Source organism: Pyrenophora tritici-repentis, chromosome 3 (genome assembly GCF_003171515.1).
Source record: "Pyrenophora tritici-repentis strain M4 chromosome 3, whole genome shotgun sequence".
Taxonomy (NCBI): domain Eukaryota; kingdom Fungi; phylum Ascomycota; class Dothideomycetes; order Pleosporales; family Pleosporaceae; genus Pyrenophora; species Pyrenophora tritici-repentis.
Genome location: NC_089392.1, coordinates 1,016,028 through 1,042,866, shown reverse-complemented (window position 1 = coordinate 1,042,866; position 26,839 = coordinate 1,016,028). Strand labels below are relative to the sequence as shown.

The 26,839-nt window shown below is 48.2% G+C and overlaps 8 protein-coding genes across 8 annotated transcripts; 2 read left to right on the top strand and 6 right to left on the bottom strand.

Moving 5' to 3' along the window:
* Positions 1 to 1,751: 1,751 nt before the first annotated feature.
* On the bottom strand, positions 1,752 to 2,955 carry PtrM4_077770 (DNA-pol-phi domain containing protein; the record flags this gene model as incomplete). The annotated part of the gene is made up of 4 exons (XM_001940714.2): positions 1,752 to 2,037; positions 2,084 to 2,411; positions 2,460 to 2,799; positions 2,845 to 2,955. The coding sequence occupies 4 exons, from the start codon at positions 2,953 to 2,955 to the stop codon at positions 1,752 to 1,754; spliced, it is 1,065 nt and encodes a 354-aa protein (XP_001940749.2).
* Positions 2,956 to 3,465: 510 nt separating this feature from the next.
* On the top strand, positions 3,466 to 4,038 carry PtrM4_077760 (HHT1, Histones H3 and H4; the record flags this gene model as incomplete). The annotated part of the gene is made up of 3 exons (XM_066106284.1): positions 3,466 to 3,655; positions 3,704 to 3,886; positions 3,935 to 4,038. 3 exons carry the CDS (start codon positions 3,466 to 3,468, stop codon positions 4,036 to 4,038), a joined length of 477 nt encoding a protein of 158 aa, XP_065963222.1.
* Positions 4,039 to 6,835: 2,797 nt separating this feature from the next.
* PtrM4_077750 (uncharacterized protein) lies at positions 6,836 to 8,062 on the bottom strand (the record flags this gene model as incomplete). Its single annotated transcript, XM_066106283.1, has 6 exons — positions 6,836 to 7,300; positions 7,357 to 7,563; positions 7,612 to 7,626; positions 7,677 to 7,908; positions 7,961 to 7,982; positions 8,029 to 8,062. 6 exons carry the CDS (start codon positions 8,060 to 8,062, stop codon positions 6,836 to 6,838), a joined length of 975 nt encoding a protein of 324 aa, XP_065963221.1.
* Positions 8,063 to 11,812: 3,750 nt separating this feature from the next.
* PtrM4_077740 (uncharacterized protein) lies at positions 11,813 to 14,266 on the bottom strand (the record flags this gene model as incomplete). The annotated part of the gene is made up of 1 exon (XM_001940711.2): positions 11,813 to 14,266. One exon carries the CDS (start codon positions 14,264 to 14,266, stop codon positions 11,813 to 11,815), a length of 2,454 nt encoding a protein of 817 aa, XP_001940746.1.
* Positions 14,267 to 15,008: 742 nt separating this feature from the next.
* On the bottom strand, positions 15,009 to 19,412 carry PtrM4_077730 (Dimer-Tnp-hAT domain containing protein; the record flags this gene model as incomplete). Its single annotated transcript, XM_066106282.1, has 3 exons — positions 15,009 to 15,494; positions 16,974 to 17,195; positions 17,439 to 19,412. The coding sequence occupies 3 exons, from the start codon at positions 19,410 to 19,412 to the stop codon at positions 15,009 to 15,011; spliced, it is 2,682 nt and encodes an 893-aa protein (XP_065963220.1).
* A 336-nt stretch (positions 19,413 to 19,748) lies between these two features.
* On the bottom strand, positions 19,749 to 22,427 carry PtrM4_077720 (Dimer-Tnp-hAT multi-domain protein; the record flags this gene model as incomplete). Its single annotated transcript, XM_066106281.1, has 1 exon — positions 19,749 to 22,427. The coding sequence occupies one exon, from the start codon at positions 22,425 to 22,427 to the stop codon at positions 19,749 to 19,751; it is 2,679 nt and encodes an 892-aa protein (XP_065963219.1).
* Positions 22,428 to 23,838: 1,411 nt separating this feature from the next.
* Positions 23,839 to 24,159, bottom strand: PtrM4_077710 (uncharacterized protein; the record flags this gene model as incomplete). Its single annotated transcript, XM_001940710.1, has 1 exon — positions 23,839 to 24,159. The coding sequence occupies one exon, from the start codon at positions 24,157 to 24,159 to the stop codon at positions 23,839 to 23,841; it is 321 nt and encodes a 106-aa protein (XP_001940745.1).
* A 143-nt stretch (positions 24,160 to 24,302) lies between these two features.
* On the top strand, positions 24,303 to 25,952 carry PtrM4_077700 (uncharacterized protein; the record flags this gene model as incomplete). Its single annotated transcript, XM_066106280.1, has 1 exon — positions 24,303 to 25,952. One exon carries the CDS (start codon positions 24,303 to 24,305, stop codon positions 25,950 to 25,952), a length of 1,650 nt encoding a protein of 549 aa, XP_065963218.1.
* Between the last annotated feature and the right edge of the window lie 887 nt (positions 25,953 to 26,839).

The following is a 26,839-nucleotide window of genomic DNA, read 5'->3' as shown; positions in this document are numbered from 1 at the left end:
CGCGCGCTCTAACATGTCGTATGTTGAGTTCCATCGGGTTTTCACGTCGCGGATAACAGATAATCGCCCCTTTGGCGGTAGATGTTGTTGTACCGCAATAAACCGCTCAAAGCGTTGAGGTGATACGTCAATAGCGATACAAATCGCCCTTATCTAGTCTATTATTAGTATGTGATAAATGAATGTGTTAAAAGCGAAATACCTTGCGAAGGGAATTTGGGACTGAAATATGCGTCTCAATGTCCTGTATATGACGTCTCTGTAGGGTATCCCTTGCTCCTAACTCTGTAGTTGCTGCTAGCCGAAGGTGTTGGATAATATCCTGGACAACGAGGTTGATAATATGGGCAAGGCAAGGGATAGTGTTTTCTCTGGCACTCCACTGAATGTCGACTTCTTGGAGTTTAGACTGGAGAGTGCGAGCAAGTACGCTATTGTTACTAGCGTTATCACAAGTAATAGCTAGAAGCTGGGTTTTGGTCTTTGTATCCAGAAGAATATGCAGTACCTCGTCTGCTATAGAAGTACCGGTGTGCCTGCCGCGCATAGGGAGAAAGTCAAGTAGCTTTTCCTGAAGTTTCTAGTCTTTGTTAATGTAGTAACCCTTTACCGCAAGAAAGCAGAGGTGATTAGCTGCAGACCAGGCATCTAAGGCGATTGAGATCTTTGTTGATTTTCCAAGATCTCGAAGGATAGACCTTTTTGCTTCCTCATGTTGACTCTTGAATATCGTCTTGAATTTACAACGACTAATTATCACAGTATCTGGTCGAAGGAACCGAAGAAATCGATGGAAAGATGGTCGTTCAACTGTTCGGAATGACCAGTTGCTGTCGATTACTACCCGTACAAGCTCCTTTTCAAAGGTAGTAGTAGTGTAAGCTGGTATTGATGAAGTACTGTTTCTTTGTTGACGTTGGGATAGAGTAGAGGCCGATAAGTCTGCCTCATTATGAATAGGAGTAAGGACATTTCGACAGCTTTTTGTTTTAAGATGAGTAATAAGGTGCTTTGTCCCAATACCACCTAGATTTGGATGCTGGAGTGCAAGACTACAGTTGTAGCAGAACACGTAGGGGTGGCCAGTTCGAAGCTCAGCAGCTTCTCCAAATCGTAACCATACTGTGCCATAGCGAGTAGGAGAGTTCCATCGTGGGTTATCATTTTTAGGGTTTATACCCCAGCTAGTATTACTCCACGACGCTGTCCATGTCCCTAAGATCTCACTTACACTATAATCTTGCAGAAAACGATTATTTGGATATTTCACTAATCCAATCGTTCTCCTGTCACCCCCCTTTGTAACCTGTGGAGAATTGATTTTTAAACAGTTGAGGTCCTCCGGAAATTCAATATTAGTAGGATTAGGCATAAGCTCAATAGACTGTGCAGCTATGTCCATCGCTTCTAGAAAGTAGTAGAATAAGGCATTAATAGTAGTAGCACACAATAGGAAAAAGTTGAGAAGTTTAAGTTTGGATGTAGGACTCAAGGCTTCTCACGCTCCTCTCAGCTTTGCTTGCGCTATGACGCCTGTAATTTAACTTGAAACCTTGGCATATTACTAGCGGAATATCATTTTTAATGCCTCATAGTAAACACAGAGATCGTCAGGAGTGCACGGATATTAATCTGCATAAATGACAGATCACAATCTTAAGTTAAGATTATATGGCGCAATAATCCGTGTTAATTGGTTGTGATAACTGCTTACTATCCCTCAATGCTTGAAAGTGTCTTAGCCTAAAACTCTAATTATCAGACTCAGAAGCGGCATCAGAATCCGGAAACCCCTCAAACTCAGAGTCCTCAGATTCCTCAGACTCCTCAAGCGCTGCCTGCTTCTGTACAGCAGCCCACTGGTCGTCATCCTCGTACTCGTCTTCAAGTGAATTGAAATGCTCCTCAAGATCAGAGTCATAGTCAACCTCTTCTTCACACTCATCGCTATCGTCACCTTTAACGTACGGCTTATCACCCTCCAGCTCAATATCAGCGTCACCAAGTAAGTCGAGAATGCTAGGTGGCTCCCGTTGCCTTATTATATTAGTATCTCTGTGATAAAAGGATGTGATAAACTTACTGCCAGTCATTATCAGTTACGACTTTCATCTCATCAGGTGTAAGTTCCTCCACGAACTTCTCAAACTCTCTCTTAGCCTCCTTGCTCTCAAAGTCGTTGTTGTTAAGCTTTGCTAATCCTTCTTGATAGGTCTTTCGAAGAATCTTTTGCAAAACACCACCTGAGCCGTAAATTCTTGCTATTCCTCTACCACTAATGTCATGGGTGGGCTTGTCATCTTTGCTAAGCACTTTCGCAATCGTGATCTCGTGTTTTCTCATATCCACCTGCTTAGTGATCGCATCCCATTTACGATGCACATGAGTTAGGTTTGTCTCTAGCCATTCAGCTATAGTCTATTAGCAGATGTCTATGATAAGCAGCTGTGATAACTTACCAGACTTTTTCTGGGTAAACCGCTTCTCTGAAAGTATATCCCACTCTTTCTCTAGCAGCTTAGCCTGTCTAGCACTATTTGCTAATTTATACTTAGGCTGTTGCAAAAGCGATTTCTTCAGTTGGTACTTCGCGGAGCGGTCGGCTGTTCTAACGCTTTCAAGTACCTTCTCCTCTTTATCGAAAAGAGCTTTGCGTTCACGTTGAGCAATAGCACGGGCGCTACCACTCAGAGAGCCAGTATAGGGGACGCTCAAATTGATAGGTCGGCCTTTTCGTGAACCCCCACTACCTCTTTGATCTAAGATACCGTCAATCTCGTCAGCTTCACACGCAAATCCCTGCTTATATTAGCATAAGCTGTGATAAATGGCTGTGATTATTACATCGGTAAGCTGCTCCCACTCATCTTGTTCGAACCCAGGCGGAGGTTCAAGTTTGATGGCTGGAACTAGGCCTTCAGGTACGTCGCCGACTTGCTCTTTCGCGACAGGCATGGCGGGGACTGTGATAATGCGCTGTTGTAAATGGGGTGTTTTCAATGTAGTAAAGAGAGTTATTAGGTGTTGGGAGTTACTGGGCGTCAGGGGCTGGAGAAATGGGTAGACAGCATTATGCTCACCTAGAAATGGTCCGTGCGCTGCTGCCTGCGCTAGCGCGAAAACGCGGAAATTACCCAAAATGATCAACACATCGATGATTCCTTCATTTTTGGGCTGCACGCATGCGCGAGCTCGGCGTTTATCACAGCAGTTTAACACGTTTGTATGATATGCTCGCTACTGATTTTGCAACAGAAATGGTTGTATGCGATCGTGAAACAGCAAATTACGTCATGCAGTCCGTGCGCTGCTGCCTTTACTAGTGCGGAAATCGGGAAATTGCCGTCGCCCAAACTTTCCAGCTACCTAACTCTTTCAGCCTACTACTTTCTTAATTGTCGACCACATTTATCACAGTAATTAATCACATACGTCGCCTACGTTCATCATCTACTCTACTACGCAATGGCAAGGACAAAACCACGGCCTAAGGTCACCGGTAAAGCCGGCCGGGGTGGTCCTGATGGCAAGACAGTTACTGGCGGCAAGCCGGCTCAGAAGGCCCTTGCTAGTAAGGCTAGACGTCAAGTAGCAGGAAAGTCTACGCGAAAGGCACCTGTAGCTGTTAAGAAGAAGCGCAAGTTTAAGGCCGGCAGTAGGTTATCACAGTCGTTTATCACAGCTATTTTCTAATTTAGCTTAGCTGTCGCATTACGGGAAATCAAGAGATACCAGAGAGGTTTTGAACTACTCTTGCGAAAACTCCCCTTTTCCCGCGTAGTGCGCGAATTTGCACAGGTGCACAAGGCCGATATCCGCTTTCAACGATCTGCAATCGAAGCTCTTCAGGAAGCTACAGAAGCTTTCTTAGTTGGTTATTTTGAGGGTATAGTCTATCTACCCTATACTATTTTTCATTTAATAACTTTTATAGACTGCAACATCAATGCTATTCACGCAAAGAGGGTTACTATTCAAGAGAAGGATTCTCAATTGGCTAGGCGCTACTTTGCGCGCGAGTTACTAGCTTTTCTCTAGATTATAAGATATATCTAGATACACGTGCTTAAATGCTAGCTGGCGAAGCCTCTGTATATTATAAATGAAACTAGTTAATGCTACACTGTGTTAATCTACTGTGATACTATATAAACTTTTCTTTTATTGAAATCTATATTATACATCTTGCAATTTTTTTACTATAACCCAACCCTAACCCATGGTCCGTGCGACCCCAACCCAACCCCAACCCAACCCTAAGCTTGGCGCTGACAAATGGGTTGGGGTTGGGTTGGGGTCGCAAAATTTCTAACCCAACCCCAACCACACCCCGACCCATTTGCCAGCGTATCCATGGAGGTCAACGCCCTCCATGGATACACTGGGAGGTGTTGCCAAGCCTGGAGGGCAGGTCACGTGACTGCGCGGCACGAGCTTACCCGCTGTGCCCTGCCTTCAACGTTGTCCTGCCGTTGTTGCTTGTTCTCCTCCTTGTAATCGTAACACAAGAAAGATTGGATTTGACAAGATACAAGCTATCGAGCTATCTACGTTGTGAGCCCGAACTTATGCTGTGGGCGCCAAGGCGCTAGTCCGATAAGATAAGGATCTTATCGATATGGGGGCTATGGATCCGTAACAATAGAAAGAGATGTAGCAGCGGGCTCTTATGACAAAGGAAAGTAAAATATGTGTTCTTTAGGCACGGAGAGTACTAATGTTATATAGTAGCTCTCTGTTCATTAGTTTTTTGTTTGTATACTTATAAGCCAGTGCTTGTAAGTGGTTTGTATGGTTTGTGGTTCGGTATAGGGGTCGGTATATCGAATGGTTAGGAGCGTTCGGTGGGTAGGGCGTGTCATGGATCAAACCCGCGACCTCTAGTAAGCGAGGTGGCCCGTGCGCCTTAAGCGAAGGCCACAGCCGAACACCAAAGTTCGACCCGCGCAGGTCTTCGAACCTGCACGCAATATCTCACTTAGTACTTAATACAGATACGGTCATCTCAACTATTGACGTCCCTCACAGGGCGTTCGGTGGTGTAGGCAATTGTATACAGGGATCTATTTACAATCATAGTAGATCTATACATCTACTGCCTTGTCGATAGTTTGCTCGTGAGTGTGCTGGTGAACTACAGCAGGTGCTAGAGCGGTTCGGTATAGGGGGTCGGTATATCGTGTCGGTTTGGGGAGTTCGGTTATAGATGACGTCTAGATATATAGACCTATTGCTTTACAGCAGTAAGACTATATACCTAAGGAAGAGCCGTTGCTCTGTCGATTTCGTATAGGGTGCCTTCGATCGAACATCTAAAATCAGTTGGCGCACGGACCACTTGCAGAGATTTCTCTCAACTAAGGCCAGGTCACAACTCTGTCAAAGTTGCAGCGGCCAGCGCGCCCGCCACAACGCCTGCACGCAGAAACAGGCGTTGGAAACTGATTCTAGGAAGGCATTTTAATAGATTTGAGATGAAAAAAGGGTAATCCAGGACCTTTTTGTCATCTCGAAAAGTTGGTGTTCGATGTATGTGTAGAGATTGTTGTTGTTGTTGTTGTTGTATCCATTAACGTCCTTTTTCAGTCAGAGACTATGTAGGACGGTGGCCTAGGGCTGTTTGACTAGTTTTTTCCCTCTATACCCGTAGGATTTCGTTTCTTTGGTCGAGTTTGACTATGGGGGTTTGGGTTTTTTGCTTCTATACAGGAAAGAGAGAGAGACCTTGTAATAGACACCCGTTTATCTCCACCTTTGTGACCAATTGTCAGATATAATGAGATATTGCACAAAAGTGATGGATGTTGATGATTGTGTGTATTGTGTTCTGTCTATCGTGTGTCCGCGCTTGTGGCCCTCTTGAGGGGCGCACTGACCCTCTCTACGCTGATTGGTTGCTGCCAACGTCGAGTAACCCTGCTATCTGACACCAATCCCTTTGCTATAATAACCCCGTGCTCCTAAGACTGAAAAAACCTCGTAGGGGAAAAAGTCATGGGACCTTGAACGTTTGTTGTATATAGCGGCAGTTGCGGCATATTTTCGTCTCGGCGGTACTTTGTGGCTCGGTTGTACGGCGGCGGCTAGCGTTAAGCGTGCGGGGTATTGGTGAAAAACTTTCCAGGTTTCGAAAGGAGCCGTTCGATGTTTTTTGGTAAAGCTAGAATAATAGAATTATTATAGCGGTGAGGGGAGAAGGATTCGAACCTTCAACCTCTGCAAGCAGGCTAGCAGAAGCAACCAGGCGCACTACCACTGCGCCATCCCCCCTATGTGTAGAGATTATTTGGGTACGAAGGTGCGTATTTTGCTTACCTCCGCAATTCGCTTGCCGTCCACGTTATTAGTTGTCGGTTTGTGCTGACTCGCATTTCATAAATTTGTCTGAGGCTGATGGACTAGGGGAAACTCAAGTACTGGAGTCATGAAATCGGATGTGGTTTATATCATTAGTCTTACGTAACACGACGGAGCAGTTCCCGACTAAATATATTACAAAAACTGTGTTGATCTCACATCTCTTAGTTAACCTTACGAGCTAACAATCAAAGCAGCGTCTCTTCTCGGCTGCCCACCCATATTCATTCGTGGTTGATGATAGAGAGAAGATTAGAAACTTCCTCGAAGACGAAGCTTTGTGGGTACAGGAGACGCATCCGAGCAAAAAATCCACTGGCAATACAAAGCAGCGCTTGGTCTTCTCTTCTTAGCTCGGTATTCTGATTTAGTAAGGAGTTCTGAGCAAGCAGACAGAATGCAAAGACATTTGTGAACATAAAATTCCTAATCAATAGTCAGGGTGGCTTCTGCAATCGATCACAAGGTTGTTCTATGCTTACTGGTCTTGAAGCAGATCATCAGACGGTATCGTAGAGCACGAAAGCACGACCTCCCGGATAGATCGCCGTCTGATCGCTTCCCATTCTTGGTGCGGCGGATTGAGGGGATTGTACTGGTTTGATGAGCAAATGCTCACCAAGTGAAGCAATGCCTCATGGTAGAGACAGAATGCTTGATGCTTAGCGCGTCTTGCTCTGCTTTCCTCTAACGACGCTATGAACGGATTCTCTATGATTGATTCGTGCCAATCATCTAATGCTTTCGCTAGCTCTATAGATCTTTCCACGAAGGAATTAGACGTATTCTCGTCGACGGCTTTGCGCAACTCTGCTATATGCAGACAAAGATGCGCATATTGCATTCGAGCATGCAAGAGCTCAACCGATACCGCGGATGTGTCATCTCTGAGTATTAGATCGTTTGGTATATCTAACACAGGAAGAGCTTCTTTGCTAACGAGCTATTTGAATTAGTCTGGTCAGACCTAGGCTTATGTATTAACAGCAGTATACTTACTGGAAGAGTTTGCCACCTCAACGCATAGGACTTGTCGATACAATAGAGGACCCGAATAGCTTGCCTAACCTGCGCAGCCTGCTCTTCACTAAGGCAAGTGGCATGCACTACAGATCTCATTTGAAGTTTCAATGAACTTGCTATTCCAGCACATCCTACAATCAGCGCATGTAGTTCTTTTTGGTTTATCCTTTCAGCAAGACAAAGCTAGACGCATTAGTAACCCTATCTTATCCACCCGAATTATGTACTCACCATAGCAACAAGCGCCTGAAGTGATTTTAGTAAAAGCATAGATAGTGTCTGTTGATGCCACTTACCAGGAACTTATCCGCACTGTCAGTGTATCTGAATAGAAGTTTCGTCATATCCTCAACAGCAGTGGCTAGATTAGCCTTAACAGAGCTGTTAAACTCTGTGTCGAGTAGAGCTCCCCATGTAATCGTGACTAGTAACAGGGATAACTCGGTAGGCTGGACCGATCGTTCTGGGGGGTTTAGAACTGCCCTGTGTATCTGTATAACATGCTGGGATTTTATGAAAGTGTTCAAGCTAGCTTTAGGTTAGATATATGTAGAGATAAACTGTGTACTGACTTACTTACCCTCCTGGTTCTTGGAAAGCTTCTTCGCCTAGTCAGTATACTACCCTAGTATATGATAATAGACGTACCGTGAATCCATGCACCTATTTTCGGGCTCGCCATATCCAGGGATGAGGGTTGTTTCCCATCAAACCCACTTTTCCAGAAAGAAGGGAGAGAAATTTGACAGTCAGACGAAAGTAGAGTCTTAATCGCTCTCATCGCAGCTTGCTTCCTAGAGCTCCCTAGTTTTGACGCATAGATAGCAGCTGTTATGTCGCATACTCTAGAAACTGGAGTAGTCTTCTTCCTGGATTTGTATCACTATGGATTTGTATGCAGAAAAGAAGTACTGACCTGTAGAGGTTCTAGAAAGACTTGCCAACCCAGATCTAGAAGGGAAAAGGAGAGTGAGCCCTGTTGCGAAGCATTCCTTGTTACATTGTTTGAATCAACTTCACTATTTCGACGAGCAGCTAGGTTCAAGCTATTCTCGAAGGCGCTTAGATTGTTGTTGCTTCCAGGAGTCGACTGCAATGTCTGTCTCGGTAAAATGCTGTCCTGCATGCAGCTGCGTAGTCCTATGTAAGTGTTAACTCGCTAACAGGAAATCAGTAGTAAATTATAATCTGATCAGCAGATAGAAGTATAATTGCTGGAACGAAACGAAAAACAAGAGAGTTGCAAGTAAGAACGCACCTTCTCCAGATCCAGTGGCTAGATAAGATTCACCAAAGAAGCTATCATCGAAATAACGAGGTGTCCCCTGCGCAACTACTCGTGATGAATAATCTTCACGATTAGGTTCGGGACTCCTCCTTTGCTGTATGGGATTCTCATAAACAAAATTAAACAAGTCCAGAGAGGCTGGCGTCACTAGGCCCTCCGTTGTGGGTAAGGGCGAAGAAACGTTCTGGAAGGTGTCGTTGTAACTGGGCGAATTCGAATTGATTGAGCCTCCTTGCGATCCCTGAGAGCGCCGTGTATTCAGGTATATACAAGGAGCTAAGGCCTTCTAGGTAAAGGTTAGGGTTCCACAATAATGTATGATGATGATTCCTTTACTTCACAACTGTGACACGGACTAGCCCCATCACCTGTTCCAACAGTATTAGCATATGCTTCCTAAATTCGGGGCAGTATAACGCACACCGGATCTTCTTCGAGCGACATTCCTTACATGCGCCTCTCCTGCGCGTGTGCTTTGGACGAGAAGTATCTGCTTGAGAGCCCATGACGATAAGCAGTCTAAACAGGCTGCACTATCATTAACAAAAGTTGAAAAAGTATCTAATCATTTGGTTTTGAATTCCATATTGCTTTGAGCTTGGTCGGCTTTAAGAATGCAGCCCCTAGACACGCATGGCAATGAAAGATCTACGTAGAGGGGCCGAGTTACATCCCCGCAATTTGCACAATCCGCACAGATGAGGTCCTTGTACACGGCACTAATTCTGTGAGCAGCAATCAAAAGCCATGACAAAATGGCTAGGCTTAGTTCTATGGGAGAAGACTCGAGAGTAACGTCTAGCACTGTGCCGAAAATAACTAATTAAATCGTGAGTAGTGGTAACACTTCTGTTTTCCATGCGATTTGATTGGTTATTCTCGTCATATAGGGATTCTCGTCATACAGGGATGGACGTTACGTCTTGTTGAGTAACCTAGCTACCTTTGTGGAATGAACTACGAGGCGACTATTGACACAGCCTGCATCAAGGCACAGGGTGGAAAATACCGAGGGGTGGCTAGATCAGGGGGCAATTGCTTGGTTGCATTACGGCTGCATTGCGGCTGTATAGTTGAGGCGCTAATGTGATGTACGGAAGCAGATCCCTTGAATAAGACTCTAGATGCATCAGATGTTACCCCTGCTCCTACTTGCAAGCTTCCGACGCAGCCGTTTGGAAGCCGGGGGCCGGGTAGACCGGGTCCCCTAGGCACTAAGTTCCGAACTTGTCCCGAACGCGCCCAAACGCGTCTGATACAACATATCCACTTGCTATCGTAATGTATTTCTACGCATTCCACAGCCTGCAAGCCCACCCTCATAGCCGCAGTAGTTAAGCACAGTAGTCTGGCGTTCTCTAGTCAGTTGATGAGGTGGTTGATCACGTTGCCGCCGTGGCCGCTATGCAGCCAAAGCTTTAGGATTCATCGATACATGCGATTGTTTTTGCGGTACGGCACTGCTGTCTAGTGCTAGTCTCTAGATAGTTTGAACTCCGCAAGTCCTATTGTATCGGTTATATCGATCCGGAGTTGATTGGGTGTGGCAGACCGATAAAGGTGGCTTCCGACTACCTTATCAATGCCCGGGTAATTGAAAGCAACTGCTAGCGCTGACTGCCTAGCAGGCCGCGTCATTTAAGTCTGGGCTAGGGGTGAAAATACCTTTACAGTGCGGGGTCAGTCGGATAGCACAGGTTTCTATCCGGGCCTCTTGCAGTACGACTAGTGGTCTAAAGGAGCAAACCCGGACCAATAGTGGCACAGATTCATTCATGGCAAACAACGCTGGCCAAGCTATACTAGCAGATCCCATGGGCAGACTCTGCAAGCAACTGTTTAAACTTTCATTTTGTTGGTAGGCCTTGTACGATCGTACGGGTGAATAACAACAACGAGGTTCTTCTGGTGACTGGTATTGGTATTGATTGTCTACGAACGTTCGTGCTACGAAGGTACACCTAAGCTCTGCGCAAGGTAGGCCGAAGTGTCAAGCAGCCGACGTCTCTACCGATACTCACGATCCGACACATTTGCTAATTGTAGACACGAAGGCGGCTGATTCGGCCCGATTTGAGCAGTGAATCAAGTATGGAGGAGCGCGTCAAAAGTCTTCGCGACAGGGGTAGACAGCGCACTGACGCACCACAGGTCTTGGCATTTTCTGTTTCGACGTGGCCTTCCTGAAGGGAAAACTTTTTCGGACAACCCCATCTACTATTCGGACAACCCCAAAAGTTCAGATGAGACGAAAGATCAGACGACCAAAATAAGCCGTGAAAAACATCTACAGTAATCGACACCTTTCGACAGTTGCCTAATTGGGTTATTTGTTGTAGAAATAAGGTTTTGGGTAGGGGTCTCGGCAGCCCCCGTAGGGGTCTCAACAGTGTCAATTTCTGGGTCTCCGAAATCAATATACTATTCCCCAATTTTGAGTGGAAAATGTCGTATTTTGGTGACATTTGCCACCTAACCCACCCAAATCCTCCACCACCTCCGCGGCCACACCACACCTCCACGTCACGGCGCAATTATACCAAAAGCTAGGAGCTGATTTCAATGGCATTGATTGTGATGTAGTAAAATTTCAAAAAAGATTGATCAAGGGGTGGTGGAGTTGTGCATGATCTTGGAGTAACCAGTATGCGGAAAGAAACTCAAAATGGAGCCCCCAACACCAACCTAGCCAATACAAAGCAAACCTAGGGTATACCGCGGTCGGGGATGCTTCTGGCAGCTTCTAATAACGTCCATGAACGCCGTAGAACGAAATCGCATGAAAAACAATGAACTTTTGGAGACTTTTGGATGAGATGAACCCTTGGGTTGACCTAACAATGAATCGTACGAAGGCGTACGCAACCTAGGGCTTACAGTACCTGTAGCAATCGCTATTTGTACGCGTTTTAATTATAACGGAGGCCTCTTATTGGTCTAAATAGCTCCGGTATACCCAAATAATTGTGAGCTGCTCAAGCAAGCAAGCCCGACTGAGCATTAGTCTTCTTAACTACTATTTCGACGTCTTTTGGAGGGGTGAATTGAAGGTTTCTTAGGTTATGGAGCTTTGCGCTTCTTCCTGGGTTGTTTGGGGGGTGAATCATGGTCAATATCGATGCTGTTAATGTTAATTGTCAAGCGTCAAGGTTGGGGAGAATCATCATCTCGTATTAGAGCTATCGGGAAGAGGTCTATATACGCAGTGGGAGGAGAGAAGGAGCTAGGCCGTAAAGGTACTAGCGGGTAAATAGGTGGCTGCCTGGTTGCCCAAAGAGGAGCCAAGGGATAAGCCCTATGGCCGACATTAATAAAGTCATCATGAACCTGTTGAGGCTTCTCTACAGCCTGGAGACGCTTAGAAAGCTCCGCCTGGTTTGCCAGAACCTTTTCAAGTACACCAAGGATACGATCATTAGCTGTTGGCTTCTTAGTAACCTTCCTGACGACCCTCTTGGCTGTACGGGTAACTAAAACCTCCTGGACGATTACCTCATCGTCAGAACTGCTTTCTTCGGCAGAGGATATCTCAACTGGGTCCTGCATGTTCTCCAGGACCTTCTGGGTTGGCTGACGACGTCGGTTGCCTCGGCGAGGCTCTATATCGTCGTCAGAAGCTTCCTCAGCTTGCTGGGTTTGCTGGGTAGCTTGTACGTGTTCGTTCCTCGTCTTTTCTCGGGGTTGACGTTGAGGTTGGCGTCCGCGGAGGCTTTGAGAGACTTGTGTTGAAGGCAAGGTGACTGTTGTGGAACCCTGTGGGCGTCCTTTAGGCCTTATCTTTTCAGGATCAAGTATATATCGTTCGTCTTGCACCTCCTCACCGCGTGCGCGCGGCGGGTGATACCACCAGTGTTGGTGAATGTCCTTTGGATCAATAACGAGTCCCCCGGGTTCGTTGAGTTGACGGTGAAGTGTATGCTTACAAGGCAGCCCAAACTTCATAGAGAAAGCGCCTGAACACTCCTCAAGCTCGTCATAACGCTCATCCTTGGCTAGCAGTAACTGCTCCTTCAGCTTACGGAGGCCTTGGTGGCTTACCTTTCGATGAAGGCGTGCAAACTCGAGCAGGAGGCAGTCAGTTGCATGCCTGGCTTCATCCAGTTGTAGGTGTCCGTCATGCTCATTTCGCTGTACAAGCACTAATTGATGGATGTCCAAAACGACGTCGTAAATGTGGCCAGCTTTCCAGGAAGTAAGGGCAAGCTTCAGCTGGCGATGAGCTCCTTCAACGCGAGAGGTGGCTTTCTGGCCAAAGTCGGGAAAGAACTTACATATACACTCTGCCCATTCGTGGTAATGGGGCAACTGGTGAGCTTTTAGGTACTGCAGAAGCGCTGGAAAGCCAGCATAGCTCTCCCAAATCTGCTCCTTTAAAGCCCAAAAGGCATCTTCGGTAGGGCAGGATACTAAGCTCTGCCAAACCTGGATGAAATCAAGCCTAGCTTTCTCGATAACGTCCTTCTCCTCCGCTGTAGCAACCCTCCGAACGTCCCAAGCTTTCACAGCTTCAGTTTGGACGTTTTGATATATATGCCAAATGCAGCGACGCTGCGGGATGCCTGGAAAGATAACGGATAACCCAGCTTTAAGAGACCTATCGTGATCGGTCAAGAAACACTTTGGGGAGACGCTGAGGTAGTCGAAGAGCTCCTTCAGGTATTGTACGACCTCTAGGTAGGTCTCCGCGGCTTCATTTGGGATGAAGGCGTACGCAATGTCGTACGTTGTTGCCCGGCAAGTGATACCCACGATATGAACCAGCGGCATGTTGAAGGCGTTCGTTTTGTACGTAGCATCAATCTCAACAACGTCTGGGTTACACTTGATAAGCTCAAAGGCGCGTGGGTGAGCAAAGAAAATGATACGGGCACGACCTTGATCATCCTGGGTTATCTTATGCCAGAACTTGGTATCCTCGTTACCGCTGTCATCACAAGAGTATGTTGAGAGGAACTCAGCCAGCGCTTGAATACGTGTACGGCCACCAAGCTCCTCGCAGCGGAGCTTCGCCAACTCATTTGATACATCTGAGCGTATTATATTGGCTCCCGCCGAACGTTCCTTTCTTAGTATCTTCATGGCTGAGTCGCGATTGCTCTTCGCGCCCTTGATGCGCTCTAGTAAAGCTTCATCGCGCTTCCGGAACTGCGGCAAAGCAAGTACACCAGCAGCAGGATGGTTGTGACGCCCATCTTCCGTAGTGAATTGCCATCCAGAAGCTCCAGAAGCTCCTTCGGCTTCTACCCACCTCATGCGTCCTTTCCACTCACAGGCAGTCATTCTGGAGCTCTGTTTCCGCTTGTTGCTACCAGTCGAGCTATACGTTCTACCTTGTGCACACCGCAATACAGCTCCGCAAACTGTCCTCACCGGATTTGCCCTTGAGGGCTTCGTGTAGAGCGGGGTCCTAATGTTGATGGCGAATCCTGTGTTCATCAAAAGGCGATTTGCTTCCTGAACAGCTTCAGTATGGGTTGGGAGGTTGATAAGGGCGGGAAGAGCAGCTCCGGGTGGTACCCAACGAAGGTCTTCGCGGTCAGGATCCCATGTTGTCGCGTAGGCATCATTCTCACTGTCGGAAGGCTCGTTTTCGGTCATTTTTGAGGTTGAATGGGTGGAGGGATCAACGCATTTGTTGTTGTTCGTGGGGTAGTCGCGATCGGAGAGCCGACCCCACCTGAGCGGGTGGGGAGAAGCCACAATATTGCGATGAATTGTTTCCACACAACTACAAATTGGATCTAGGAGATTTTTGGTGTTTTGGAATCGCGGGATCCTGTTTCGTAATTACCGAACGATAAAAGTGCTGCGACGGGTCGATGTTGGGGTTGCACCTGGGGCTCAAAACTTGGAGGTCTTAATAGATTTTGGTGTTCGGCTGTTGGACCCTGATCTTGGCACTTCCGCGGTGGTGCGCACGGACGCCGCAGCGTCCCCCATCAAAAAGCGACATCGTCAAAAGGAGACCTTGGAAAGCACCCAAACGACGAAAGATTTCAATATTAACAGTAGTTATCGACCTACAAAATACTAGGGTAGCGCCTCGCGTAACTCTCGCGTAAACGTTAGCTTCTGGCAGACACTGCGACCTCTGAGAACTATTAGAAAGAAATTGCCTAATTGGGTAATAAATTTACAGGTGTCGATTACTGTAGATGTTTTTCACGGCTTATTTTGGTCGTCTGATCTTTCGTCTCATCTGAACTTTTGGGGTTGTCCGAATAGTAGGTGGGGTTGTCCGAAAAAGTTTTCCCTTGATATATTACGTGCTAGATTGAAGATTGATTGGAGTTTTGATCCGATTGATCCTTCTTGACATAGTATTTTGATCAATATCGACCTAGTCGCTGTCGCTATCAGTATCCCAATCGTCTATATCGTATATCCAGATCAACTCAGCCTCTGATAGATTGTTTTGGTGTTGACTTTGAGGCTGAAATCCAGCCTGCCTCCAACTCCGAGTACACTGTATTGCAGCTAGCAGTTGAGCTCCAATCTTCCTCCGCCAAGGCTCTAGTAGATCGCCAAGCTCGCTGAACAGACGCTCGCATTGACAGCTACTAGCTGGTATAGTGATCGTATCAAGGGCCATCTGAGACAGATGGAGATATTGCAATCTCATCCCAAGCCAGTACGTTACTGGATCACCCTCACCAAGCTGCTGTTCTGTCCACGGTAGCTCATATCGACGCCAGCGATCTAGCTTATCTAACTCAGTGATATCAAGCGCGGGCTCGCCGATGATCGCAGCGATTGCCTCGTCAATACCGCTCGATCGAGGCGGACGTACGCGGGAGTTTGATGGTGTTGTAGGCCTGTACTCCGCCTATAGTTGCTTCAATCTAGCCTCGTTGTCGTGCATCCACTGAGGTTTATCGCGCCAGGCTCTCGCGCAGTAGCCTTGATAAAAGGGATGGAGGGAGGTCGCGTTGTAGTAGGCAGGCGATAGATCGAGCTTAGCGTAGTATGAGGAGGCTTTTGACTACGCGGCCTAGAGGTTGATTGCGAGGTGGTCTTCTGGAGACTTAGCGTAAGCGTTAAAGTTAACATCGCGATACGATTCAACTATAGCCTCGTAAGCTCTAAGGACGTACTCAAATATAGGTATAACCTTATAGATCGCGCCATGTTTGCCTTATTTGCCGCGAGCCTCAAGGCGTTTAGTAGCCTCCTTGAGAGGCTTCAACACCTTAGTATACTTAGTTACCACTGCCTAATTAGCTGTATTAAGGCTAGTTGACCTCATCTACAATGGTACAACAGGCTTCTTCTTGTTGTGGATAGTCGCGTAAGCGTCGTCACGAGCAGTACGCTCAATATGGTAAGCGGCATATAGGTTGATCGCGTCAGATAGCTGTACAGCGCGTACAAAAGCGTCATAGTAGCTATTCTATCGTGTAACGACAGGTTTAATAGGCTCTAATATTAGCGCGTTGTGTGTGTACGATTGCTCGTTAACTAAGCGCTAAAGTGAGGCAAATAGATCGTATTAGAGAGGCGTTTTGATATAGTTAATGATATCAATCAGCACACCAAGTGGACCGTGTTTCCGCTAATTTTGCAGGTATTTTGTCTCTGTAGTATACTCGTGTACGTCGTCGTTGTTGTACGCGTCCTCGTCGATGCCGAACATGATCATTTAGCCAATAAGATTGAAGATATGAGGTGAGCAGCGTAGGCGACGCTCAGGAGCTGCATACTGATATTGCTCAGCCATATGGGCAACTGCTCGATCGTTTGAGTACGCGTTATCGAGGACAAAGTAACCGAGCTTAGTGTAGCTAATATTAAACTCCTCCAGCGTTCGTGCGATCGTATCACCAATCCTATCGCCCAAGTGTGCATAGTTGCCAACAAGCAAGTCAAGCAAGTTTCTGCCTCAAACTTGACTTGATTGGAAGTAATTTGTTGCTTGCTTGACTTGCTTGGTTTGCTTGCAAGTACTTGGTTTACTTGACTGCTAAAGGGACTAAATATGTCGCGGTGTGAAAACAGCGCATATGCAGAAGGAATTGAACGATTAAACTGCGGTTCTATTGTATGTTGCTATAAACAATGCATGTAGTAGGAAAGCAGTAAGGTGTAGAGCAGCGGCCAGGTGTACTACGTAGTACAGCAGTGGAGACATGAAACTGTGATACGTGATACAAGAGGAAAGACTCCAAAACCGTGACATAATACCACTACATTACTATAGCTAACTGTCCCACTCAAGTATATTGTAATTATCCAAAAGTTCCTTGTCTGAAAGCTTAGCCTTACTATAAATAGTTGGTTTATAGCCAGCTCGCACGCAGGATCTCACTAATTGAAGAGCTGCAAGTAGCTCACTGCCTAGAGCTCGTCGTTTTGGCTCAAGTAGGTCGCCAAGCTCGCTAAAGAGGCGCTTGCAGTCGCTGCTCGACGCTGGGATAGTCATAATATCGATTGCAAACTGCGCCAAATGCGGGTATTTTGGCAATAATTGGATCCAGTATTGGACTGGATTGCCATCCGCGGTATACTGCTCCTGCGTCCACTGCGGCTCCTGTATTTTCTAGCGCTCAAACTCGTCCAGCGGAGCTTCTCGGCCGACGTTTCGGCCGAGTATAGCGCTGATTGCCTCGTCTATGTTGTTGCTACTCGTCGCAGCCGTGTACGACTGGCGTGGGCGCTGAGGTTTGTACGCCGCCTAGAGCTGCTGAAACGCCACGTTGGCATTGCTGAGCCACCCAGGTTTGTCAGCCTAGGCCACATCGCAATAAGTTTTATAGTACGGGTGGAGGCACACAGCAGCGTAGTAGGCGGGCGAGGCGTCAAGCTTGGTGTAGTAGTCGTTGGCCTTGGCCCACGCGGCGAGGAGGTTGACCTTGAGGTGATCCTCGGGGGCCTCTGGGTGAGCGTTGAAATCGACCTGCTCAAACGGGCGTGCCTGGTCCTCAAGCTGGCTAAGTACATACTCAAAGACTGGTATAACCTCGTATATCGCCCCATATTTGCCATCTTTGCTGCGCCCCTCAAGGCGTTTTGTGGCGTACTTGAGCGGCGTTAAGCAGTCCTGATACTCTGCAATTACTGCCCAATCAGCAGCTCGCAGCCCAGTTGATCTCATCCAGCTTGGAGCGTCGGGCCGCTTATTGTTCTGCTTGTTGGCGTGCGCGTCTTCGAGGATGATCCTATTAATGTGATGCTCAGCGTACAAGTTATAGGCAGCCGAAAGCTTGGTAGCTCGCTCAAAAGCGGCATAGTAGGAGTTCCAGCGAGTAACGACAGGCTTGACAGGCTCGAGTACTTTGAGACGCTCCTCGGCGGGCAGGTCGGCGTTGGCGCGGCGCTGGAAACTGCGAAAAAGCTCGTACTGCTGCGGCGTTTTAATATAGTTGATGATGTCAACTAGGACGCCTATAGGGCCATCTTTCCGCCACTCTCGCATGTACTGCTCCTCAGTACTGTACTGCTCTCGAGTGTTACCATAGGCGTCCTTGTTGTTACCAAATATAATAGCCTGGCCAATTAGGTTAAGCGTGTGGCAACTGCAGCGGAGGCGCCGGTAAGCTGGGTCGAAGCTGTACTCGCGGGCGAGCGCGGCGATTGCAGTGTCGTTATTAGCGGCGTTATCTAGTACAAAGTAACCTACTCGGTTGCTAGTTACTCCATACGCCGAGAGGGTCATCGAGATAGCTTTGGCAATAGCTTCACCAGTGTGGGCGCCGGCGAGCTCGGGCAGGTCGATAGGTAGGTCTCGTATTATTCCAGCTGCGTCGGCAAAGTGAGCGACCACTCCAAAAAAGCCACGTTTACCACCTTTTGTCGTCCAGCCGTCAAAGCTTACGTGGATCTTGCTTACTGCGCTTGACAAGGCGTTGACGACCTGCGGTCGTATAGACCTAAACAACCTCATAACAAAAGTAGAAACGCTCGTGTGACTCACCCACAACGCCGCCTCTGCCTCTGGGTTGGCAAACCTTATCATCTCTCTAAAACCAGGCGCCGTAAGCTCACTAACAGGGTGGTTTTGGTTAACGAGCCACATAACGGTAGCTACTCGAAAGCATTGTGCGTCGAAGTTTCCGAGTGCGTTAGCGGTAGGCTGAGGCATCTCTAACCCAGCGTCAAAAGCTTGCCGCAATGATAGCTGCCCTTGTGCCCTTGGCGTCGACTTTGGGCCATCTTTTGTGAGGTTGTGGCCACGTTTTGGCTGGCTGAGATGGGTAGCTGCTGAGGTAGTGGCCTGAGTAATATTAAACAAACCACCACCGCCAGCGTCGATAATTTTGTGGATGTGGCAGTACTTGCACACAAACCAGATCCGATTAGTAGCCTGGCGCTCAACAACGCGGTAGCCATACCGAAAAATCCAGCTTTTGGGACGCTTAGAGCCCGCTAGTGGCTTCATATAGCCAGGTAAACGAGCCCAGTCAATGCCGTCAAAGCTATCAGCAGCGCTGCTCATCTTATCTTGGCCATTATCTTTGTGTCCAGCCTCAGTTGTAGCCACCGTAACAGCCCTGCTGCCCTCGGTAGGCGCAACGATATCATCCTCCACATGCGACTCCAAAAACTGCGACTCGAATGTAGGGACTAGCGACGAGGCGGTGGCCTGGCTTGCGGCAGCGAGGGCTTTACGAGGTGATCGACGCTGAGATGCTGGCTGAGATGCTGGCTGAGGTGAGGCCGCAGGAGTTGAGACAACGTTGTCGGTAGCAGCAGCTACTCTTAAGCGTTTGCTACTCGAAGAGGTATGTAGTGCGCGGCGTTTGGCCATATCAGCGCAGTCGAAAACACCAGAAAAAAGCGTTGATATAGGAAAATGGGCATCGTGATAGGCTTCAAAACAAGGCTAACGTTAGAATAGGAGTAGAGCGCTAAGCCGTTTTAGCAGCCGTCTAGCCTATCATAGCCTGTTTGGGAAATAGCTGAGGTAGTTGCAGCCAGAGAAGTCAACAAACAAAACAACCAACATTTGAGGCGTAGATGTTGATTGACTGGCTCATTTCTTAGGGCTACAGTTTGTTTGTTTGAGTTGATGAGACTGAAGAGCCAATTTTTGGTTGGTTGATTGATTGAATATTGATAGACTTAAGGTTCTGAAGGGACGTTTCTATGACAATTCTGCAGGCGGCTCTTCCCACGTTCCTATCGCAAACTCTTCCGTGAGCTCCTCATCAGTATGCTTTGCTGCTGTTGTCGTGCTTGGTGTTGTAAAACCTGCACGAGTCCACCGTTGCAAGCACACCAAAGCAGCCAGTAACTGCGCGCCAATTTTCCGCCTTTGTGGCTCAATTATATCGCCAGTTCCCGCAAAAACGCGCTCACAATCAGAGCTGGAGGCGGGTATAGTCAACACGTCGATCGCCAATCGTGAAAGATGTGGATACTTCGGCTTCAACGATAACCAGTACTGTACAGCTGTTGGACCCTCCTTGTGTTGATCAGACGTCCACATAGGCTCTTTTAACCAGCTATCGTACTCATCCTCCACCTCCAATGTATGCTCGCCGTCCTCATCTAGTATAGCGTCGATAGCGTCGTCAAAGCTGCTCATGGTAGGTTTTGGCGCAGGGGTTGGTGTTGTGGCAGCAGCGGCAGGCTTGTAGGCAGCCCAAACCCGCAGAAACTTCGCGTGCGCGGTGCTCAATTGTGTAGGTTTGTCGCGCCAGAAGCGCTTAGAGTATGTTTTATATCGTGGATGTAGTGCCGTAGCTGCGTAGTAAATGGGACTTTGGAGGATCTTAGTAAAGTAATTGCTCGCTTTTCGCCTCGCGGCTCGCAGGTTGATCGGGATGTGATCTTCGGGCGCCTCAGATGGCTCGTGGTTGACCGATTCGTATGGCCGAAGGCGTGCATCCAGCTCAGTTATCACACTCTCAAATACTGGGATGACCTCGTAGAGTGCGCCAAAACGGCCACACTTGCCGCGGCCTTGGAGGCGATCTGTAGCAAACTTGAGCGGCTGCAGTATCGCCATGTACTCAGTAATCACCGCCCAGTCAGCCGCCGTAAGGCCGTCTGACCTCATCCACCGCGGCACATCAGGCAGCTTGTTTCCTCTAATAGCTGCCTGTTCGTCAGCCTGTTCAGTCTCGCGAATGTGGTACGTGGCGTATGCGTTGATAGCTTGTTGGAGCTGAACTCCGCGCTTAAAGCAGTCGTAATAGCTGTTCCAACGTGTAACACACGGCTTAATTGGCTCGCGAGTGCCGCCGCTGGCGCCTGTGGGCATGCTGTTAACTGCCTCGCGTTGGCAATCTTCAAAAATACTCCACTGCTTCGGCGTGTTGATGTAGTTGATAATATCAAGATACACGCCAAGCGGTCCTTCTTTCCGCCACTCCTTCATGTAAAAATCCTCCATCTTTGTGTTCTCCAGGGCGTTGTTATACGCGTCAGCATCCCTCCCGAACATAATCGTTTGGCCAACAAGGTTAAGTATGTGGCAAGCGCAGCGGAGGCGGCGATCGGAGGCAGAAAAGTGGTACATCGCGGCGAGTTTGTTAACAGCGGTGTCGTTATTGTAAGCGTTATCGAGCACAAAGTAGCCGAGTTTGCTGCGATTAATGCTGAAGGATTGCAGGATTTTGGTTACAGCGTCAGCTATCGCCTCACCAGTGTGGGCACCCACCAGCTGCGGCAGCGCGATGGGTAGGTCAACTATCGCGCCCTTACTGTTGGCGTAGTGAGCAACTACAGAAAAGAAGCCACGTTTGCCGCCTTTTGTCGTCCACCCATCGAAGCTTATATGTACCTTGCTCTCGGCTTCAGCCAACGCGCGCACCACCTGAGGCCGTAGCCAACTGTACAACCTCATCACGAACGCTGACACGCTGTTATGAGACCTCCATAACGCCGCCTCTGCCTCAGGATTAGCAAGCCTGATCATCTTGCGAAAAGCCGGCGTCTCAAACTCGCGGAGTGGTCTGTTGTTGTCGACCAGCCAGAGCGCAGCTGCCTGCCGAAATTCTTGTACGTCGAAGTTTCCTATAGTCTTGTACGCCTCTAGACTAAATTTGACACCGCTTAGAGCTGCCTGACGAAGTGATTGTTGTCCATGTTTGCGGAGAGGTTTGCTTAGGATTGGACCATCTTTGCTGAGCCGATGACCAGGTTTATCAAGCTGGAGGTGCCCGTTGGCGGCAGTGGTTGACTTCGTTACTCGGTGTACACCATTAGGTAGCTTATGAATATGACAGTACTTGCACACAAAGTACAACTCATCTGGGTGGTGAGTACCCTCCTTCCAGACACGCCAGCCGTGTTGAAAAATCCAGCTTGCCTTGCCTCGTGGAGTGCTCAGCGGCGCGACAAACCCCTTTAATCGCGACCAATCGACGCCCTCAAAGTCGCGAAAATCGACGCTCACAGCGCTATCCTCCTCCACCGAAGCCTCAGTGGCAGCGCTAGAGAAAGCTAAAGGCTGTACAATAGAGTCCTCTGGCTTATCAAACATTAACTGCGACTCCCAGGCTGGCTCATCAGTGAGCCGAGAGGCTTGTGAGGCAGCCAAAATAGGCAGTGGTGATGCCCGCCGAGGGCGCTCCTCGGGTTGTTGTACAGGCTTACATGGCGGTTCAATAGCCCGTGTGGGCGGCTCGATAACTTGTGTAGGCGGCTCTGTAGGCGGATCCGGCGTACTTTCTGGCAGCTCTATCGGCTGGGTTGGCTGGCTGCCGTCACCCAACAGCGCTTTGAGCGTAGGTTTGCGCGTACGTTGTGCTCGCTTGAAGGGAGTATCAGCTTCTTCGGCAGCCTCGGGCTTGCGTTTTGCTGGTATAGAGGGCATGGATAAGGCTAAAAGTAAGCCGGAGCCGCGAGAAAGTAAGGTGTTGTTAAATGTTATAAGCCTGATGTCAGTAGCACTAGGAATAGAACATGTGTGAATCGTGTTGTGTATTGTGCTACAGGAATTGAGATCTATGTCTCTGCCAGCTAGCGTTGTGGGCGCTAAGCCTCGTACGTACTAGCCTGGAGTGAGTGAGAGATGGGATGGAACCTAGGTCATATAACTTACACGCGAGTAGGCTTAGTAAGCAAGATCCAACACTAAGAATTCGTCGTTGAGCAGCTATCCCAGAGGCCTCACCTAGGTATCCCCCTCCCTCGCTTACTATCAAACAACACCAATCCTATCAACATTTTGTTCTCAAGATTGGTTGATTGATTGACAGAAATACAGTGGCTAACTGTTGGTTAGTTGGTTGGCTCCGAATCAAACAAATCAAACAACAATATTGATGAGATATTGATTACTGACAACCTTGGTTGCAGCACTAAAAAACTGCAACAACAAAAAAGTATCGCGAGATCTGCTATGCAGTCAATTACAGTTAATTTAACCAAGTAAACCAAGCAAGTCAAGCAAGTAAGGCACGTTAACTTGACTTGCTTGGTTCGCTGCGCAGCTCTGACTTGACTTGCTTGCTTGGTTTGAACCAAGCAAGTTTGAACAAGCAAGCAAGTCAACTTGCTTTTTGGCAACTGTGCAAGTGTGAGCCTGTCAGCTGTGGTAGAGCGATCGGTAGGTCTATAACAACACTAGATTCGTCGGCGTAGTAAGCAACAACGCTAAAGAAGCCTCGTTTGCCACCTTTTGTCGTCCAGCCGTCAAAGCTTACATGTATTTTGCTAGTAGCTTGCGACAGGGCCTCGACAACCTGCGGCTAGAGCTCGCGATAGAGCCTTATAACGTAGCTTTTGACGCTTGTTCGACTGGTCCACAGCGCGTCAACTGCCTCTGGATTAGCGTATGCAACCATCTCTCGGAAACTAGCTGTCTCTATCTCTTGGAGCAGGTGGTTGTTCTTAATTAGCCAGCTTACTACCGCATATCGAAACGCCTGTACGTTGAAGTTTCCAATCGCATTAGCGATTGCTTGTGGGACAACAGCACCGCTCTCGCCTAGTACTCGCAGTGTCATCTGCCCACGAGGTAGTATAGCTTAGGTAGACTGCCCTTGGCGGTTGAGGTGGTGGCCAGCTCGGTTCTGGCCCATGTGAGATATCGCTGATGTGGTGGAGCGCGTCACCTCAAGAGCCTGCCTCCCATCAACTCGGCGGTGTTGATAACAGTGTTGGCAGATCCAGAAAGTACGGGATGGCTCGGATATCAATGCGACGCGATAGCCGTGTGCAAACACCCAGCTTTTTCTGCCTTTAAGCGTTCTTAGCGGCTTTATATATCGTGGTATATCTAGCTAATTAAGGCCTTCGTATCGATCTTCGAACCAGCCGTTAAGATCAGTGAAATCGCTCGCGTCGGTAGCTAGAGGAGTTAATGCCTGTGTACCATCGCGCGATAGATCGACTGCTGTATCGACTGCAGCATCAGCGATCTGACTAAGCAGCCGGTACTCAAAACTCTCCTCCACAGTATCGAGATCGCGAGACGACGATAGTATAGGTGTATACTGCTCAGGCTGTTCGGGCTGCGATGGCTGCGATAGCTGCGACGCGCTGCTGTTTTTAACGCGCTTTTTTGGTCCAGTAGATCGATCAGACGAGCGTTTAGGCGGCATAGTGTGTAGGATAGTATTAAGATACAGATGAGACAATAGCTGATAGATATAGACTAGCGATAACGTGGATGGCAAGCGAGTGGGCCAGGCAAGCGAGTGGGCCACCCCACCAACTTTTTGCATCTACCTAACTTCAATCAATTATGGCTCCACCAAAACAATCCCAAAACCCTTCTTATGAAGCTGATATACAGCTAGCTATCTCAGCTACTACCCGAAACCAGCTCCAGTCTAATAGAGACGCTGCGCGGACATTTGAAGTCGCCCGAATGACACTCACGCGCCGACGCGCTGGTATACCTGCACGACGCGATTGCCAGCCTAACTCAAGGAAGCTTACCCAGAGAGAAGAGGAGGTGATTATTAGCTATATACTTCACCTAGATCAGCGCGGGTTTGCGCCTACCTACGCAGCTGCACGCGATATGGCTGATAAGCTGCTGGCTGCGCGCGGCGCTGGCCAGGTTGGGCAGAAGTGGCCAGCCAACTTTGTTAAGCGTACAGACAGTCTTCGGACGTGTTTCAACCGAGCGTACGATAGGCAGAGAGCTATGTGTGAGGATGCGACATTAATAAAGAGGTGGTTTAAGCTTGTAGAAGAGATAAAGGCTGAGCAGGGTATCTGCGATGAGGATGTCTACAACTTTGATGAAGCTGGCTTTATGATGGGCAAGATTACAACGCAGCTGGTTATAACAGGATCAGAGAGAAGAGGCCGGCGGAAGAGTATTCAGCCAGGCAATCGCGAGTGGGTAACGCTGATTGCTGCCATCAGCGCTGGTGGCTGGTCAGTGCCACCGTTCCTCATCTTCGCTGGTCAGTACCACCTATCAGCGTGGTATGAGGAGGATATCCCACGCGACTGGGCGATCGCAGTCAGCGATAATGGCTGGACGAATAATGAGCTTGGAGTTGAGTGGCTAAAGCACTTCAACGCTCACACGCAGGCTCGTACTATAGGCGCGCGTCGCCTGCTTATTATTGATGGCCATAGGAGCCACCAATCTCTAGAGTTCCAGGAGCTCTGTAAGGAGAACAATATCCATACGCTCTGTATGCCTCCTCACTCATCTCACCTACTCCAGCCACTTGATGTTGGCTGCTTCTCGCCATTAAAGCGCGCGTATAGCCGTGAGGTGGAGAGCCTCATGCGCAACCACATCAACCACATCACCAAGCTAGAGTTTCTGCCTGCGTTTAAGGCTGCGTTTGATCGAGCGTTCACGCCAGCTAATATCTACTCAGCCTTCCGCGGCGCAGGCCTTGTTCCTCTACAACCAGAGGCTGTTCTATCAAAGCTAGATGTACAGCTGCGTACACCTACTCCTCCAGCAGCTCTACCAGATGCTCCCTGGGTAGCTCAAACGCCGAGCAACGCGCGTGAGCTTGAGGCTCAGTCAAGCCTTATACGTGAGCGCGTGCGCCAGCATAAGAGCTCATCACCAGCTTCGATCATTGAGGCGATTGACCAGCTGAAGAAGGGCGCTGAGGTGATGATGCTGTCTGCTGAGCTGATGCGCGATCGGATCTCTAGTCTTGAGAAGGCTAACAGCGCAGCCTCAGCGCGTAGGCAGCGCTCTAAAAGGCGTATACAGAAGCATGGAGTACTCACAAAGGGAGCTGGAGAGGATATACTAGCTCAAAATGAGGCTGACCAGCAGATTGCTCATGAAGAGCGTCAAGGAGGAGCGCGATCAGGCCTTAGCCAGCGCGCTCAAAGGCGCTGCACCAGGTGCAAGGAGACTGGGCACAACTCGCGCACATGCAACACTAATACTCTTAATATAGAGTAATCTACTGTATCAATATCTAGCAATAATATTATCGCGTTGTTGAGATAAGTCGCTTTGAAGTTACAAAAGTTGGTGGGGTGGCCCACTCGCTTGCCTGGCCCACTCGCTTGCCATCCACGTTAGAGGTAGGTTAAACAGGAAATGAAGTGGCTACTGTGGCTAGTGTGGCTAGTGTGGCTAGTGTGTCTGGATGAGATATACAGGCAGCCAATCAGATGAGATTGCGGGAAACTCAACACTAAAAAATTGACACTAAAGCTATCACGATCGCGATCGCGATCGCAATCAAAAACGTCAATCAAGTCAATCAATCTACAACTACAATTTGATCTTGACTTGATAGAACGGCGCTAAGGATTTTTACAAATTGATCTTGAATTGATTGACGTTTGGATCAATCTTCAATCAAGTCAATCAATCAGCTTGCTTGTTGGCATGTCTGACCGAAAGACACAATCAAATGGCTAGGCATCCACATAGACAATAGACTGTCCTTTAAGGAACATATTGCTACACGCGTAAGCCAAGCAAGGAAAGCATTCTATAGACTAGGGAGATTAGCCAACATCGAAAGAGGACTCTCCCCAAAAGCAGTACGACAACTATACCTAGCGTGCGTCACAAGCGTTGCAGACTACGGATCACAAATATACTGGAAGAACCAAAGCTACGCCACTAGCCTCCTACAATCACTGCACAACCTAGCGTGTAGAAAGATAATTGGAGTGTTCAGAACGTCACCATCTCTACCAGACTCCGCAACAATCAAATCAATCAATCTTAAGGTTGTCGATTGGTTTGATTAGCTTGCGGCGACGCTGCTGATTGATTGCGGATTGATTGTTAGGGTTTTTGAGCAGATTGATTGCGATTGATTGGTTGATTGG